At 39.8% G+C, this 17,211-nt stretch overlaps 1 protein-coding gene across 1 annotated transcript in view; it reads left to right on the top strand.

Annotated features, from left to right (window-relative positions):
- The window catches only part of GSK3B (glycogen synthase kinase 3 beta), a 541,759-nt gene that overhangs the window by 103,043 nt on the left and 421,505 nt on the right, over positions 1-17,211 (top strand). Inside the window, 1 exon segment of the mRNA XM_053705134.1 lies at positions 10,335-10,528. Coding sequence (XP_053561109.1) covers positions 10,335-10,528 — 194 coding nt within the window.

Raw genomic sequence — 17,211 nt, 5'->3', positions numbered from 1 at the left:
AAGGGGAAAACGCTGTTTGGCCCTGACTTGAAAGAGATTATCTCTGATATCACTGGGGGTAAGGGCCACGCCCTTCCTCAGGATCGGCCTTTCAAGGCAAAAAATAAACCTAATTTTCGTCCCTTTCGTAGAAACGGACCAGCCCAAGGTGCTACGTCCTCTAAGCAAGAGGGTAATACTTCTCAAGCCAAGCCAGCTTGGAGACCAATGCAAGGCTGGAACAAGGGAAAGCAGGCCAAGAAACCTGCCACTGCTACCAAGACAGCATGAAATGTTGGCCCCCGATCCGGGACCGGATCTGGTGGGGGGCAGACTCTCTCTCTTCGCTCAGGCTTGGGCAAGAGATGTTCTGGATCCTTGGGCGCTAGAAATAGTCTCCCAAGGTTATCTTCTGGAATTCAAGGGACTTCCCCCAAGGGGGAGGTTCCACAGGTCTCAGTTGTCTTCAGACCACATAAAAGGACAGGCATTCTTACATTGTGTAGAAGACCTGTTAAAAATGGGAGTGATTCATCCTGTTCCATTAAGAGAACAAGGGATGGGGTTCTACTCCAATCTGTTCATAGTTCCCAAAAAAGAGGGAACGTTCAGACCAATCTTAGATCTCAAGATCTTAAACAAGTTTCTCAAGGTTCCATCGTTCAAGATGGAAACCATTCGAACTATTCTTCCTTCCATCCAGGAAGGTCAATTCATGACCACGGTGGATTTAAAGGATGCGTATCTACATATTCCTATCCACAAGGAACATCATCGGTTCCTAAGGTTCGCATTCCTGGACAAACATTACCAGTTCGTGGCGCTTCCTTTCGGATTAGCCACTGCTCCAAGGATTTTCACAAAAGTACTAGGGTCCCTTCTAGCTGTGCTAAGACCAAGGGGCATTGCTGTAGTACCTTACTTGGACGACATTCTGATTCAAGCGTCGTCCCTTCCTCAAGCAAAGGCTCACACGGACATTGTCCTGGCCTTTCTCAGATCTCACGGATGGAAAGTGAACGTGGAAAAGAGTTCTCTATCCCCGTCAACAAGGGTTCCCTTCTTGGGAACAATAATAGACTCCTTAGAAATGAGGATTTTTCTGACAGAGGCCAGAAAAACAAAACTTCTAGACTCTTGTCGGATACTTCATTCCGTTCCTCTTCCTTCCATAGCTCAGTGCATGGAAGTGATCGGGTTGATGGTAGCGGCAATGGACATAGTTCCTTTTGCGCGCATTCATCTAAGACCATTACAACTGTGCATGCTCAGTCAGTGGAATGGGGACTATACAGACTTGTCTCCGAAGATACAAGTAAATCAGAGGACCAGAGACTCACTCCGTTGGTGGCTGTCCCTGGACAACCTGTCACAAGGGATGACATTCCGCAGACCAGAGTGGGTCATTGTCACGACCGACGCCAGTCTGATGGGCTGGGGCGCGGTCTGGGGAGCCCTGAAAGCTCAGGGTCTTTGGTCTCGGGAAGAATCTCTTCTACCGATAAATATTCTGGAACTGAGAGCGATATTCAATGCTCTCAAGGCTTGGCCTCAGCTAGCGTGGGCCAAGTTCATACGGTTTCAATCAGACAACATGACAACTGTTGCGTACATCAACCATCAGGGGGGAACAAGGAGTTCCCTAGCGATGGAAGAAGTGACCAAAATCATTCTATGGGCGGAGTCTCACTCCTGCCACCTGTCTGCTATCCACATCCCAGGAGTGGAAAATTGGGAAGCGGATTTTCTGAGTCGTCAGACATTGCATCCGGGGGAGTGGGAACTCCATCCGGAAATCTTTGCCCAAGTCACTCAGCTGTGGGGCATTCCAGACATGGATCTGATGGCCTCTCGTCAGAACTTCAAAGTTCCTTGCTACGGGTCCAGATCCAGGGATCCCAAGGCGGCTCTAGTGGATGCACTAGTAGCACCTTGGACCTTCAAACTAGCTTATGTGTTCCCGCCGTTTCCTCTCATCCCCAGGCTGGTAGCCAGGATCAATCAGGAGAGGGCGTCGGTGATCTTGATAGCTCCTGCGTGGCCACGCAGGACTTGGTATGCAGATCTGGTGAATATGTCATCGGCTCCACCTTGGAAGCTACCTTTGAGACGAGACCTGCTTGTTCAGGGTCCGTTCGAACATCCGAATCTGGTTTCACTCCAGCTGACTGCTTGGAGATTGAACGCTTGATTTTATCGAAACGAGGGTTCTCAGATTCTGTTATCGATACTCTTGTTCAGGCCAGAAAGCCTGTAACTAGAAAGATTTACCACAAAATTTGGAAAAAATATATCTGTTGGTGTGAATCTAAAGGATTCCCTTGGGACAAGGTTAAGATTCCTAGGATTCTATCCTTCCTTCAAGAAGGATTGGAAAAGGGATTATCTGCAAGTTCCCTGAAGGGACAGATTTCTGCCTTGTCGGTGTTACTTCACAAAAAACTGGCTGCTGTGCCAGATGTTCAAGCCTTTGTTCAGGCTCTGGTTAGAATCGAGCCTGTTTACAAACCTTTGACTCCTCCTTGGAGTCTCAATTTAGTTCTTTCAGTTCTTCAGGGGGTTCCGTTTGAACCCTTGCATTCCGTTGATATTAAGTTATTATCTTGGAAAGTTTTGTTTTTAGTTGCAATTTCTTCTGCCAGAAGAGTTTCAGAATTATCTGCTCTGCAGTGTTCTCCTCCTTATCTGGTGTTCCATGCAGATAAGGTGGTTTTACGTACTAAACCTGGTTTTCTTCCAAAAGTTGTTTCTAACAAAAACATTAACCAGGAGATTATCGTACCTTCTCTGTGTCCGAAACCAGCTTCAAAGAAGGAACGTTTGTTGCACAATTTGGATGTTGTTCGCGCTCTAAAATTCTATTTGGATGCTACAAAGGATTTTAGACAAACATCTTCCTTGTTTGTTGTTTATTCCGGTAAAAGGAGAGGTCAAAAAGCAACTTCTACCTCTCTCTCTTTTTGGATTAAAAGCATCATCAGATTGGCTTACGAGACTGCCGGACGGCAGCCTCCCGAAAGAATCACAGCTCATTCCACTAGGGCTGTGGCTTCCACTTGGGCCTTCAAGAACGAGGCTTCTGTTGATCAGATATGTAGGGCAGCGACTTGGTCTTCACTGCACACTTTTACCAAATTTTACAAGTTTGATACTTTTGCTTCTTCTGAGGCTATTTTTGGGAGAAAGGTTTTGCAAGCCGTGGTGCCTTCCATTTAGGTGACCTGATTTGCTCCCTCCCTTCATCCGTGTCCTAAAGCTTTGGTATTGGTTCCCACAAGTAAGGATGACGCCGTGGACCGGACACACCTATGTTGGAGAAAACAGAATTTATGTTTACCTGATAAATTACTTTCTCCAACGGTGTGTCCGGTCCACGGCCCGCCCTGGTTTTTTTTTTTAATCAGGTCTGATAATTTATTTTCTTTAACTACAGTCACCACGGTACCATATGGTTTCTCCTATGCTAATATTCCTCCTTAACGTCGGTCGAATGACTGGGGTAGGCGGAGCCTAGGAGGGATCATGTGACCAGCTTTGCTGGGCTCTTTGCCATTTCCTGTTGGGGAAGAGAATATCCCACAAGTAAGGATGACGCCGTGGACCGGACACACCGTTGGAGAAAGTAATTTATCAGGTAAACATAAATTCTGTTTTTCCATTGTTCCAAGCATTGAGCTTTGGTTTAATGACAAATATAAGCTAAGGAAGCAAGTGTGTGTACACAAAGTGACATAATAATCTGATATTACCTGAAGCTCAACCCATTGTAATAGGCTGTGGTTTAAAAGCACAAAACCAGCTACTTCATATACACAAATAAACCTGAAAATGCAATTTCCCCTACATTTTATACTCTGCAGCTGGTATAACAAGTCATTGAAAATTTATGAAAAACTATTTTACAGTGTACTGTCCCTATTAGGACCATAAATTAACATTTACTATACAACCCTGACTTTGGTTTTCCTGCAAAATTACTCTGAAAATGTTACTTGATTCGCTAGCCCTGATAATACATTCTACACAGTGACTGCTGAGATAAGAGCACAGTTTTGCATCAGTAAAGGATATTGGGAACATAAATTCCACTAACATGGAGGATGATGCATTAATAGTTAACTGAGACTATCTGTGTGTGTTCCTCATGCTGTAACATAGTAACATCTAGATTGTAAGTTCCCACGGGAATAGGGCCCCCAATTCCCCCTGTATTTGTCTGTAAAATCTTGTCTTTTATTGTATTGTTTCTCCATTGTACTGTTATCCTTGTACCCATGGGCAGCGCTGCGGAATCTGTTGGCGCTTTATAAATAAAGAATAATAATAATAATGTCTCACAATTTCACAGAAATTTCAGAGCTTTAAATACAGAATGGATTTGTGAGCTTCTAATAAACTTATTAATTTCATCTTATGGACGCAAAACTTGTGTTGCTCATGTTAAAAATATAAGCGCTCAATAAATATTACTTTGTACCACCTTGTATCTGGTTCTTCTTCCGTGTCCTCCACTCATGGGGCCTTGATGTTCAGCAGCTCCAGTCACATGGTGTTTTGTCCCACTGATTGTATACGTTCTGACACAAGCTACTGGAGAGCAAAAGAAAATGCTTGTGATCGTTGTTAGAACCCCTTCTTTCACATAGCATGGTCAGGGGGTTGTTTTATTCCCAGTTGTTGTTCCAGTGACCATTAGCAAGACTTAAAGGGACTGTCTAGTCAAAAATAAACTTGCATGATACAGATAGGTCATGTCATTTTAAACAACTTTCCCATTTACTTTTATAATCAATTTTGCTTTGCTCTTTTGCTATTTATAGTTGAAAACTAAACTTAGGTAGGTCATGCTAATTTCTTAGCCCTTAAAAGCCGCCTATTATCTGAATGCATTTTGACAATGTGTATATATAAAAATGTAAAGGGTGAGCGTTTTCCTCATTTTTGTTCCCTGTTCGTACTAGATAGACCACTTTTGGGTCTGTTAATAGTGTTTAATGAATATGGTGTAGGGGAAATTTTAGCTCATAAGTCCTTAAAGGACTAGATTAAACTCAGCACTACCTTAGCAACCTTACATATAAAAGAAGTTGTTGAATAGATAAGATATGATGGTTAGAACTTAAAGGGACACTGTACCCAATTTTTTTCTTTTGTGATTCAGATTGAGCATGAAATTTTAAGCAACTTTCTATTTTACTCCTGTTATCAAATTTTCTTCATTCTCTTGGTATCTTTATTTGAAATGCAAGAATGTAAGTTTAGATGCCGGCCCATTTTTGGTGAACAACCTGGGTTGTCCTTGCTGATTGGTGGATAAATTCATCCACCAATAAAAGTGCTGTCCAGAGTACTGAAACCAAAAAAAAGCTTAGATGCCTTCTTTTTCAAATAATGATGGCAAGAGAACAAAGAAAAAATGATAATAGGAGCAAATTAGAAAGTTGCTTAAAATTGCATGCTCTTTCTGAATTACAAAAGAAAAAATTTGGGTTCAATGTCCCTTTAAGTCTCTGAAAGGTTGACAGATATTTAATGTCCTTTTTGGCAGTTCTTCTCATAATTGGGATGTCGGGACTTAAAGGGACATAATACTCATATGCTAAATCACTTGAAACTGATGCAGTATAACTGTAAAAAGCTGACAGGAAAATATCACCTGAGCATCTCTATGTAAAAAAGGAAGATTTTTTACCTCACAATTTCCTTAGCTCCGCAGAGTAAGTTCTGTGTAAAAAGTTATACTCAGCTGCAGGTAAAAAAAAAATAAAAAAAAATGAAGAAATGAACATCAGCCAATCAACATCAACAGTGCTGAGGTCATGAACTCTTTTACTGTGATCTCATGAGATTTGACTTAACTCTCATGAGATTTCATTGTAAACTTCCTTACACTGAATAGGGAAATAACATGAGTGTACGAGGCTCATCCCTTCGGCTGTCCTGGGACAGAAATACTGATTAGTTGCTTAGAAGTCCTTTACAATGGCATGTGGCTACTGAGAAACCCTTGAGGTAAAATATATTTCTTTTTTACATAGAGATGTTCAGGTGATATTTTCTAGTCAGCTTTTTACAGCTATACTGCATCACTTTCAATTCTCCTGAGTGTGTCCTTATGGGGTTAGTGGGGTGCCCCGGAGGATTAACCTTCTAACTAAAAAACTTAAAATGGCAACTATTAATGTCATGGAATAATGGCAACTACATGTTTGCCTAATGAACTGCGGTAGTCCCCCTCGTGGCCACCGGCCGGCCCTTTAAGCAGAAAAATGTGGTAAAACATTATGTTGGTACAAGTTTAAAATATGCTGCTCTATGAGTTAACGGATCAACTCTTGCTATAACTATGGTTTTAAAGGGTGAATAATAAATAATAAAGCCACCTATTTGAGACTTAGTGGACATGTTATATTATGGGTTTCGTTATAAATCTTCATCTGCCATTTTGAGATAAGGGTATAAAATAGTGTTTCCCTCACTGTTGCTCTTGCTTGTGTTAGCAGTGTATCGATTCCTGTCTGAGCATATAACTCATTTTATTGTCCTAACAAAACTTTTACATCTGTCCCACCCGTAACCTCGGCCGGTGGCCATGAGGGGGACTACCGCAGTTCATTAGGTAAACATGTAGTTGCCATTTTAAGTTTTTTTTAGTTAGGTTAATCCTCCGGGGCACCCCACTAACCCCATAAGGACACACTCAGGAAAACTGAAATATCTTAGAAAGATGGCGGTTCATATCTCACAGATGTCGTAATAAATACCATGCCGAAGCTTGCAGGACTAATAATAAACAGGTAGACAATTCCTGCCGTGTACAGATTTAGATTATGTTACAGTGCCGGGTGAATTGTCTCTATCTAGCAGTTCTATCTATGCAACATATATTTGAATGGCATTTATAGTGTGCGTCACTTAACTATAAAAAAATTTTAAGGTTATATCATGGCGTAACTACGCCTAACAGAGTATAAACACATTGCTATCAAACAGATTACTACATAAAAAAAAAGTGATACACCTCGAACACTTGGTGGTTAAACATATCAGTTCTAAGACCGTTAGTTAGAACGGAGGAATAGTTACTGTGTTAGTATGTCAGTATGTTTTTATCCTCCAGATTGTGGTTGCCAATGCAGTCTTTCTCCGATGGATATGATACAGGCTCTTTGCGGAGTTTTGAAGAGTATGGGCTGACGTGATGTAGGTCTCGAGTTTGTGCTGAGGAACAGATCTTCTGATAAGTCCATAACCCGCATTAGAGCATATTTACTAGTATTGTGTCCAGAGAGCAAGTCTGGCTCTGTGCAGGAATTATCCAAGGTTCTGCTTACCGGTAGAAGGCATGATCTCTTGGTGTTTTGGCCTGTCCAAAGGTTCCCTTCTCAGATGCCATCGGCTGGAAACTCAAATCATCCTGGTTAGGCCTTGTTATTGTTCCGATGATGTTATGAGTTGGATTGGATGTCAGGCTTTGATCCTTTTGGTACGAGTATATGGCTGCCGTGTTTGGAGCAATAGCAGTTGTGGTGTTCAACGTTGAGGTGTCCTCGGTGTGAGGGTTTGAGTTTCTTGACATGCCGATGGTGAGTCGAACTTGTTGTGATCTCTCCCGGTCGGGATTTTCGTTATTTGCTTTCATTATGGTATCAGCACCTCCGTATGCATTTATTGCTGAAATTTTACTTGGTGTAGGTCCTGCGCCTCCAGTAGTTTATCGACCCAGCAGGAATTCAAATGGTGCCTTATTTAACAGTCCTTGCATTATTTCCTCAAATATTTCAAAGTATTGATCGAGGCGCTGCTGTAGATTTTGTTCCCATGCGTCGGCCATCTTGACTGTTACTAAATGTTCCTCTGTTAATATGTTCCCCTATGGCTTCTTATTTTATATTGAGGAGTTGAAGCTGGCCAGTATAATGTTGTTAAAATCAGAAAGAACAGTAAGAGCAGGTCACCTCAGTGTGCTGAGGGGGAAGTGCTACCTAGTCGTGGCTGCTGACTTAGGCCTTTGTCGTCCGATCTAGGGCTCTAATTTCAAAAATACAGTCAATATCAAGTTTGTTGGTATGCCACTAGACTTAGTGACAGTGTAGTATGTTGCTGGGCCAATGTTGCTGTCACATGTCTCCTGTAATCGGCGGATTATCTGGAGTTCAATCAGAGCTCTTACAGAGTGCGACCATCTCAGTTTGTAGTTCGGACACGCCCCCGCATTTTGACAGTTTTTAACAAAGAGGGTGTTCATGTATGTCATATAGATAACATTGTGCTCACTCCCGTGGAGTTACCTAGGAGTCAACACTGATTGGCTAAAATATGTCTGTCAAAAGCCCTGAGATAAGGGTACAGTCTGCAGAGGTTTAGATACAAAGTATTCACAGGTAAAAAGTATATTAATATATCAGTTTTGGTTATGCAAAACTGAGGCATGGGTAATAAAGGCGTTCGCTATCTTTTTAAACCATACAAATTCTGGTGTAGACTGTCCCTTTAAATGATTGCTGACACCTGAGAAACAATGACTTGCATTTTATTATTGGGTTTTTACTTCCCTAAACTATGTTCAAGAGAGATACTCAGTCTCTGAGAATAGCACAGCAGTTCATTTGGCCATCGGTCGTATGAGGTCGCAACAGAAACAGATGTTCCATTCAATGGACAGTGTCATAAAAAGTTTCCCCTTAAAAGACCAGTAAACACAGGAGACTTTCATAATCAACAAATGCAAAATAACAAGACAATACAATAGCATTTACTCTGAATTTCAAATGAGTAGTAGTCTATTTCCACTCCCCCTGTACCATGTGATAGCATCTTCTAAACTGTCTTGTTTACATAGCTTTTCTATAAACCCGTTTGTAAGTACTCCAGCAGGTAAAATGGATAGCTGGAAACCTATTACAGGAACAGTCTACACTAAAATTGTTATTCTTTAAAAAGTTAGCTTAAAAAGAACGCCTTTACTACCCATTCCCCAGCTTTGCACAACCAACGTTGTTATATTAATAGATTTTATAACATAAAATCACATGCTTTTTTATTAGCTTTTCACAACAGGAGACTGCTAGTTCATGTGGGCCATATAGATAACAATGTGTTCACACCTGGGAAGTTATTTAAGAGTTGGCACAACACAGTACTAAATGCAACTCAATAGATAAGTCATGTGATCAGGGGGCAATCTGCAGAGGATTAGATACAAGGTAATCACAGAGGTAACAAGTATATTAATATAACAGTGTTGGTTTTGCAAAACTGGGGATTGAGTAATAAAGGGATTATCTGTCTTTTAAAACTAAAAATTATATTGTAGACTGTCCCTTTAAAGCAGAGAAAAATAATCACAGAACACCTTCCCTTTAAAGCAGTGATAAAACCTAAACTACTGATACTCGAACAAGAATACATATCTGATGACTTATCAAGTTTAGCCCCTGGCTAGTACACTTTCTAGACAGTTTTTACAGCTTTGTTTGGTGGGTTTCAATGGATGCGCTTAATTAGGTGTTACATACAGTGGTTAGAATGTAATGTAAGTGAGGGTTCTCCTTCCCTCGGGACATGATGTTGGGGACCCAGTTGTTTGGTTCTGGTCCCTTAGGCGTTTGCTATATGTGCCCTGGTTTATATACATACGGTCATGGCTATGACTCAGTTGCTCACATGTAGCAAAATACTGTGCTGTCTGCTATTTCAGCATCTTGAAACAACTTGCTAGTTGTGTTTATTCTGTATGCAAATAAAAGCCACTTCCAGTAAATGTATCATTTCCTGCTGGGGCATTAGAATAGACTGCATTTATACATGATTTACAAGTTCTAGTTTAATTTTAAAACCATCAACATGGGTAAACGACGGTAATGTCCAGGTTACATCCAACAGTCTGCAGAAACACCACTATACTTGATGGGCACAGAAAAAAATGTGGCAAGTGCATATATAGTTTTTCCAGTCAGCTTTCTTTTCAAAAAAGGGCCTTTTTACTGATTTGTTCCACAGGGGTCCAGTGACATGATTAAGAGCCTGGGAAGGGCTTGAAACAGTCTTTTTGTGATCGAGGACCGCTATGGAATTATTCCATAAATGGGTTTTGTACACAAGTTTTTATTGTTATTTAGTGCTTAATTGTTTCTATAAAAAATTATAGTGCCTTGTCCAGCAAAATATTAATATAATCTTGGATGTATTTTTGCAGATGGGCTTTTGGGTGTCTGACTGTCTAGTAGAAATGCAAAAGCCGCCAATTACAATCTACAATCTACAATTTTTAATGGTGCTTTGAATTGTTCTGATTCCTTTGTGAGATTACCCATTTCTTACTTTGGATCTGAATGTTTTGTTTTGTTTTTTAGGAGACAAAGATGGCGGCAAAGTGACCACTGTGGTAGCGACTCCAGGTCAGGGTCCTGACCGGCAGCAGGAGGTCAGCTACACAGACACAAAGGTGATAGGCAATGGCTCGTTTGGTGTGGTGTATCAGGCCAAACTTTGCGACTCAGGAGAGCTGGTGGCAATAAAAAAAGTGCTACAGGACAAGAGATTTAAGGTGAGTTATTTTTTTGTGTGTATATGTGTGTATGTATATATATATATATATATATAAAGAAAAGCACTCTCTGGTGGGAATAAATTTGCAAAAGATGTCACTTTAATGTGAATGTTTTTTGGACCCAAAGGTCTGTCCTCAGACATACAAGTCCGAAAATGTTCACATTAAAGTGACATCTTTTGCAAATTTATTCCCACCGGAGTGCGCTTTTTTTTTGCTAAATATTTAAACCGTTTGCAGCAGCCTGGGTTCTTACTGTGAAAATTCTGGAGTGCTGTCTGGGGGTTGGACTTCAAGATTGTCAACTGACACACGTTAATTGGATGTTCACTGGAATTGTCATTTAAAAAAATAAATAAAAAAAAGTCATCCATGTGCACTAATTTAACCCTTTCACATATGGATTAAAAACAAAAAAGGTACACACATACTTTTTAGATGGCAAATATTAAAATTATGGCATTTGATTATTTAAAGTTTACCATCACTTTAATGAAGACAGCACAGTATTACTTCCCTCTCTTCTGCCCATGTGTGAACGATAATACACATTAATTCGCCGTACAAGTATATGGTTGGAATTGGTTGGCAAGCCACCTTCTGTTTGGTTGGGCAGCTGTATTATATATTGCACTGGTTTTCAAACTTGTCCTCGGGCCTCCCCAACAGGCTAGTTTTTCAGGATTATCTTGGATGAGAACAGGTAAAATAACAGTGTACTAAGCAGCTGATTATTTCACCTGTGCTCCAGTTAAAGGGACATTAAACACTTTGAGATGGTAATATAAAATGATAAATTGTATATATAAAACAACTCTGCAATATACTTTCATTATTTATTTTGTCCTCTTTGCCTGTAATTCCATTCTAAAATTGTGAGCTTTTCAGTTCCTGTTAGAAATGGAAGTGCAGAACACTGTTAAATCCAGCACAACCATTGGCTGCACACTCTAGTGACCTATTTATAACGGTCCATAATTGGCCACAGCAGAGAAGGTAACACAAGTTACAACATGGCAGCTCCCAGGGTTTTATAGGCACTAAAACTTTACACTTAGTATGTCACTTTTTAAACAACTAATGAAACTTTAAAAAAATAAATCTACATGTTAGTCATGGACTAATCTTTTCTTTGAATGCATCATTCTATCTAGCATGTATTTAGTGTTTAATGTCCCTTTAAGATATCCTCAAAATGTGGCCTGTTAGGGAGGCCTGAGGACAGGTTTGAAAACTAGTGATATATTGCAAAGTGCTACTCGGTTATGAAGCTTAGGTTTTATGTGGCTTCCAGTCTGAGCTTAATGTCCCTTTAATGCCAGTCGGAAAACAGGTATTATCTGACATTACTGTTTTGCTTCTGATTTATCCCACTACTCTGTTCTTCAGTAGATATGTAATTTATCTACATATTGTGACGTACATGTTTAACCAACCCTGTAACAATCACAGTTTAGCCACTCCAGGCAAGTCTGTGACTTAGTTCAGTAGGTACAAGGGTTAACAAACACACTCCCGTCTCTACTAGACCCATAAAAATGCCCGAACTCCCATTTAATGCTACCCACACTAAACTATCTCTGCTGCCACCATGTGGAACTTCCTAAGGAAAAAATTCAGACTAACAGATTAAAAATCCCAAAACACCATTTGGCAAAGATCAATCTAAAAAAAACAAATTGCCTCTATTATTAGTCTATTTGGTTCAAATATTAGACAAAAGAATAAACTAAATAAAGGAACATTATTTTATTATACACAAGTCACAGTGCATTTATATAAAAAGAGTTAACACAGATGCACACAAAAGCAAAACCGTTTTTAAAATAAAATTGAGAACATATAATAGAACGTGTAACTTTAACAGAATAGCCTCTGTTCCAGGGAGATGGCAAACATATTGTCAAACAAGCTGTTGCACACAGCCTCCCATGTAGAATGACAATATTATTCTGCTGAAATGACAATTAAATACATTTTTTCCTTAGGTCAGGTTTCTGGGCCCCTTCCAGATTGGACAAGGGAGGTAGCAGCCCCTTTTTATGGCACAACATAAAACCGATTTCAAGCCCTGACTGAAGTTATAGTATAGTTTATCATTTTAGTTATGTAAATACAGTGCACATAGATTTATAAGCAATCCCATTGGGACATCATGAGGATTATTTTGATAGCAAACATGACATTAAAACATGTCTTAAAGGGTCACTCAAGTCAAAATTAAACTTTGATGATTCAGATAGAAAAGCAATTTTAAACAACTTTCCAATTTACTTCCATTATCAAAATATGCAATGTCGTTTTATATTTATGCTTTTTGAGGCACCAGCTCCTACTGAGCATGTGCAAGAATTCACATAATATACGTATATGCATTTGCAATTTGCTGATGGCTGTCGCATGATACTGGAGAAGTGGAAATAGACATACCTTATGTAAGTAGTAGTAATAATTCTTCCCAAAAAGATGGTACTGATAAGAAGTTGTAAATCACATAGAAATGAAGAAGAAAAGAAAAATTAAACCCTGGGATCCTAAAATCATGAGTTCTTCATGACACATTATCCGAGCTTCCGGTCTACCTTGCACAAGTCTCTGAATTCCTGTTTTTCCCCCCTTCTGGGCACATTTATTGGAATACACACACTGTGTTTTGCAAGACTGCTGCAAGGCCATGAGTGTGAGAGGGCAACGCTTGTGTAAACATGTCCTTGCTTGCTGCACAACCGCACTTTTAGTGTCTTCTGCAGTTAGATTTTCCTCTGGCAATTGCCAGTAGCATTTTCTTTAATTTATAAATCTAAGTGTCCATGCGAGCTCATGTGGGTGGCTACTTTACTTCTATTAATAGATGCGTTGAGCAGTAGATGGGTTTTGATTTTGTCATGCTTGAGTTTGTTCCAGTTAATTTTCCTTCCCCCATCACTTTATATTTCTGTAGCTTTAAATTTCTCCAATTAGCTAATTACTTGTTGCCAGAGCGTTGGAAAGTGGAGATAAGTGCACGTTTTTACTGAGTTACTTGGAGCTAGTGACTGGATCAGAAAGTTATTTAACCCCTTAATGACCGAGGACGTGCAGGGTACGTCCTCAAAAAAAAAAAGGCAGTTAACGCCTGAGGACGTACCCTGCACGTCCTCGGTGTGGAAAGCAGCTGGAAGCGATCCTGCTCGCTTCCAGCTGCTTTCCGGTTATTGCAGTGATGCCTCAATATGGAGGCATCCTGCAATAACCATGTATGGCCATCCGATGCAGAGAGAGCCACTCTGTGGCCCTCTCTGCACCGGAGATCGGTGGCTTCCTTCGTTGGTGGGTGGGAGCAGGACCGGGAGGAGGGTGGCGGCCATCGATGGCCCTGGAGGTGTGCAGGGGGGCGGGATCGTGGGCGGGGATGTCCGGGGGCGTGCACGATAGGGAGGGGGCGGGCGCGTGCACGGGGAGGGAGCGGGTGGGAACGCTGCACTATAGAAAATAGGATTTGGTAATCAAGTTTATACAGCTAATAAAATTTAAAAAAAAAAAGCTAAATCAGGGGGTGTTGGGTTGGTATGTGGGAGGGAAGCTACACTACAGAAAAAAAACTGTGGAAAAAAAAAAACTGTGGAAAAAAAAAAACAGAAAACATTTTTTTCTGCAAACTGGGTACTGGCAGATAGCTGGGTACTGGCAGATAGCTGCCAGTACCCAAGATGGCCCCCAAAAAGTCAGAGGGGGACGGTTAAAGAGGTGTTTGGGGGGGGATCAGGGAGGTTGGGGGATAAGGGGGATACTACACAGCAGCATATGTAAATATGCTATACAATTTTAAAAAAAAAAACAACAAAGATTCCCTTTATTTTTGTACTGGCAGACTTTCTGCCAGTACTTAAGATGGCGGGGACAATTGTGGGGTGGGGGAGGGAAGGGACCTGTTTGGGAGGGATCAGGGGGTGTGATGTGTCAGATGGGAGGCTGATCTCTACACTAAAGCTAAAATTAACCCTGCAAGCTCCCTACAAGCTACCTAATTAACCCCTTCACTGCTAGACATAATACACGTGTGATGCGCAGCGGCATTTAGCGGCCTTCTAATTACCAAAAAGCAATGCCAAAGACATATGTCTGCTATTTCTGAACAAAGGGGATCCTAGAGAAGTATTTACAGCCATTTGTGCCATAATTGCACAAGCTGCTTGTAAATGATTTCAGTGAGAAACCTAAAATTTTGAAAAATTTTACGTTTTTTTTTAATTTGATCGCATCTGGCGGTGAAATGGTGGCATGAAATATACCAAAATGGGCCTAGATCAATACTTTGGGTTGTCTACTACACTACATTAAAGCTAAAATTAACCCTAGAAGCTCCCTACATGCTCCCTAAGTAACCCCTTCACTGCTGGGCATAATACACGTGTGATGCGCAGTGGCATTTAGCGCCCTTCTAATTACCAAAAAGCAACAACAAAAGCCATACATGTCTGCTATTTCTGAACAAAGGGGATCCCAGAGAAGAATTTACAACCATTTATGCCATAATTGCACAAGTTGTTTGTAAATAATTTCAGTGAGAAACCTAAAGTTTGTGAACAAAATTGTGAAAAAGTGAACAATTTTTTTTATTTGATTGCATTTGGTGGTGAAATGATGGCATGAAATATACCAAAATGGGCCTAGATCAATACTTTGGGGTATCTTCTAAAAAAAAAATATATACATGTCAATGGATATTCAGGGATTCCTGACAGATATCAGGGTTCCAATTTAACTAGCGCTAATTTTGAAAAAAAGTGGTTTGGAAATAGCAAAGTGCTACTTGTATTTATGGCCCTATAACTTGCAAAAAAAGCAAAGAACATGTAAACATTGGGTATTTCTTAACTCAGGACAAAATTTAGAAACTATTTAGCATGGGTGTTTTTTGGTGGTTGTAGATGTGTAACAGATTTTGGGGGTCAAAGTTAGAAAAAGTGTGTTTTTTTTTTCCATTTTTTTCTCATATTATATATTTTTTTTTTATAGTTAATTATAAGATATGATGAAAATAATGGTATCTTTAGAAAGTCCACTTAATGGCGAGAAAAACGGTATATAATATGTGTGGGTACAGTAAATGAGTAAGAGGAGAATTACAGCTAAACACAAACACCGCAGAAATGTAAAAATAGCCTTGGTCCCAAACGGACAGAAAATGGAAAAGTGCTGCGGTCATTAAGGGGTTAATTTTTTTTTAAAATAAATACTTTATTTGGTTTAATTAATGATAATCTTTGTAATTTGCACAATCCCTGTGCAACCATAAACTTGGCTAGGATACATACGACTTTAGATAAAGTTGGATTCTTGTAATTATCAGCACTAAAGTAGTTATTGCGTTTCTGCTTGCTAATGTGACATTTCATGAGCTGAAGTATTATCAAAACAATATGAAAAATCATTTTTGAATGTGATGCAGAGATGTTAAACACACAGAATGCCGTACAGGAGCCCAGATTGACTCCTCCGAATAAGGCAAATGGTTGGTGTGGTTTGGCTATTGAAAACAAATAACTGTAAAAAGGATGTTACATTTTTTAAAAATGTTTAGACTCTGCAGATAATCCAGATATGTTGTTCTACAGCAACACAATGTCTTGTAATTAACGTTATTTACTGTTCCGTTTATTGCAGCTGGATACTGGCAAGACCAATAGTGCACCGCCAGTCTATAGCTAATTTTATGTGTTTAACCTCACCTCTCTGTACAAGCAATAATTAACTGATGTAGCATATCACCATATTTTATTGTAGCTATTGAGTATCGTTTCTTTGCATTATCAGGATTTACTTCTCAGGTACAATAAACTCATCATGTGCAATAAAGCTGCTTTCCCTGCGCTCCGCAATCAGATGGGGACAGTTCTGCCCATTTAACTGGATACAGACACACTTGCTGCACATTTTTTAATTGATGCCGTCTGTATTTATTTATTTTTTTTAAAAATCATCCTGCCTCTGGTGTGTCAGGCTTTATTTTGGGTATTTTCATATTATAATGTTTTAAAAGTACGTTTAGTAGCAATATGTTTTACCATTCACATTGTCTATTTAGTCACTAGGTAGCATAAAATAATTATTTATCCTGAGCACTTTACCGGTTAAGAATAGACAAAATATTGCCAGATCAGCCGTAAATGCCAGTGAGTTTCCCTTTCTTGACTTTATATTTATAGTGTTGTGTGTATGTGTATATATATATATGTGTGTGTGTGTATATATATATATATATATATATATATATATATATATATATATATATATATATATGTGTGTGTGTATATATATATATATATATATATATATATATATATATATTCAACAAATGAATAGTTTTTATAAGGCATCAAGTAAATATGCAGATTGTGGTTTACATATCAGAACTTGTTTTCATTTTATTCTGCTAATCTGTGTCCTGATCTGCACATCATTGTGCAAGTGCCTCAGTAAACACACGGCTGCTAGGCCTGGTTGCTTAGTGACCTCCCGCTTCAGTGCTTTGGCTAAAACTGAAGCATTTTTGCGTGAGTTCTGTAAAAGCTCCTGCCAAGGCTCCTCTGGAATGCAGTGTGCTGTGGTCATACCATTGTAGTGCAGGAACAGCTGTGAGAGCGACCAGGTCCCAGGAACCCCCCCCCCCCCCCCACACACACAGCTTCAAACCCATC

This window comes from Bombina bombina, chromosome 3 (assembly GCF_027579735.1).
Source record: "Bombina bombina isolate aBomBom1 chromosome 3, aBomBom1.pri, whole genome shotgun sequence".
Taxonomy (NCBI): domain Eukaryota; kingdom Metazoa; phylum Chordata; class Amphibia; order Anura; family Bombinatoridae; genus Bombina; species Bombina bombina.
The sequence above is the reverse complement of the archived record's forward strand: the minus strand, read 5'-3'. Positions and strand labels throughout refer to the sequence as shown.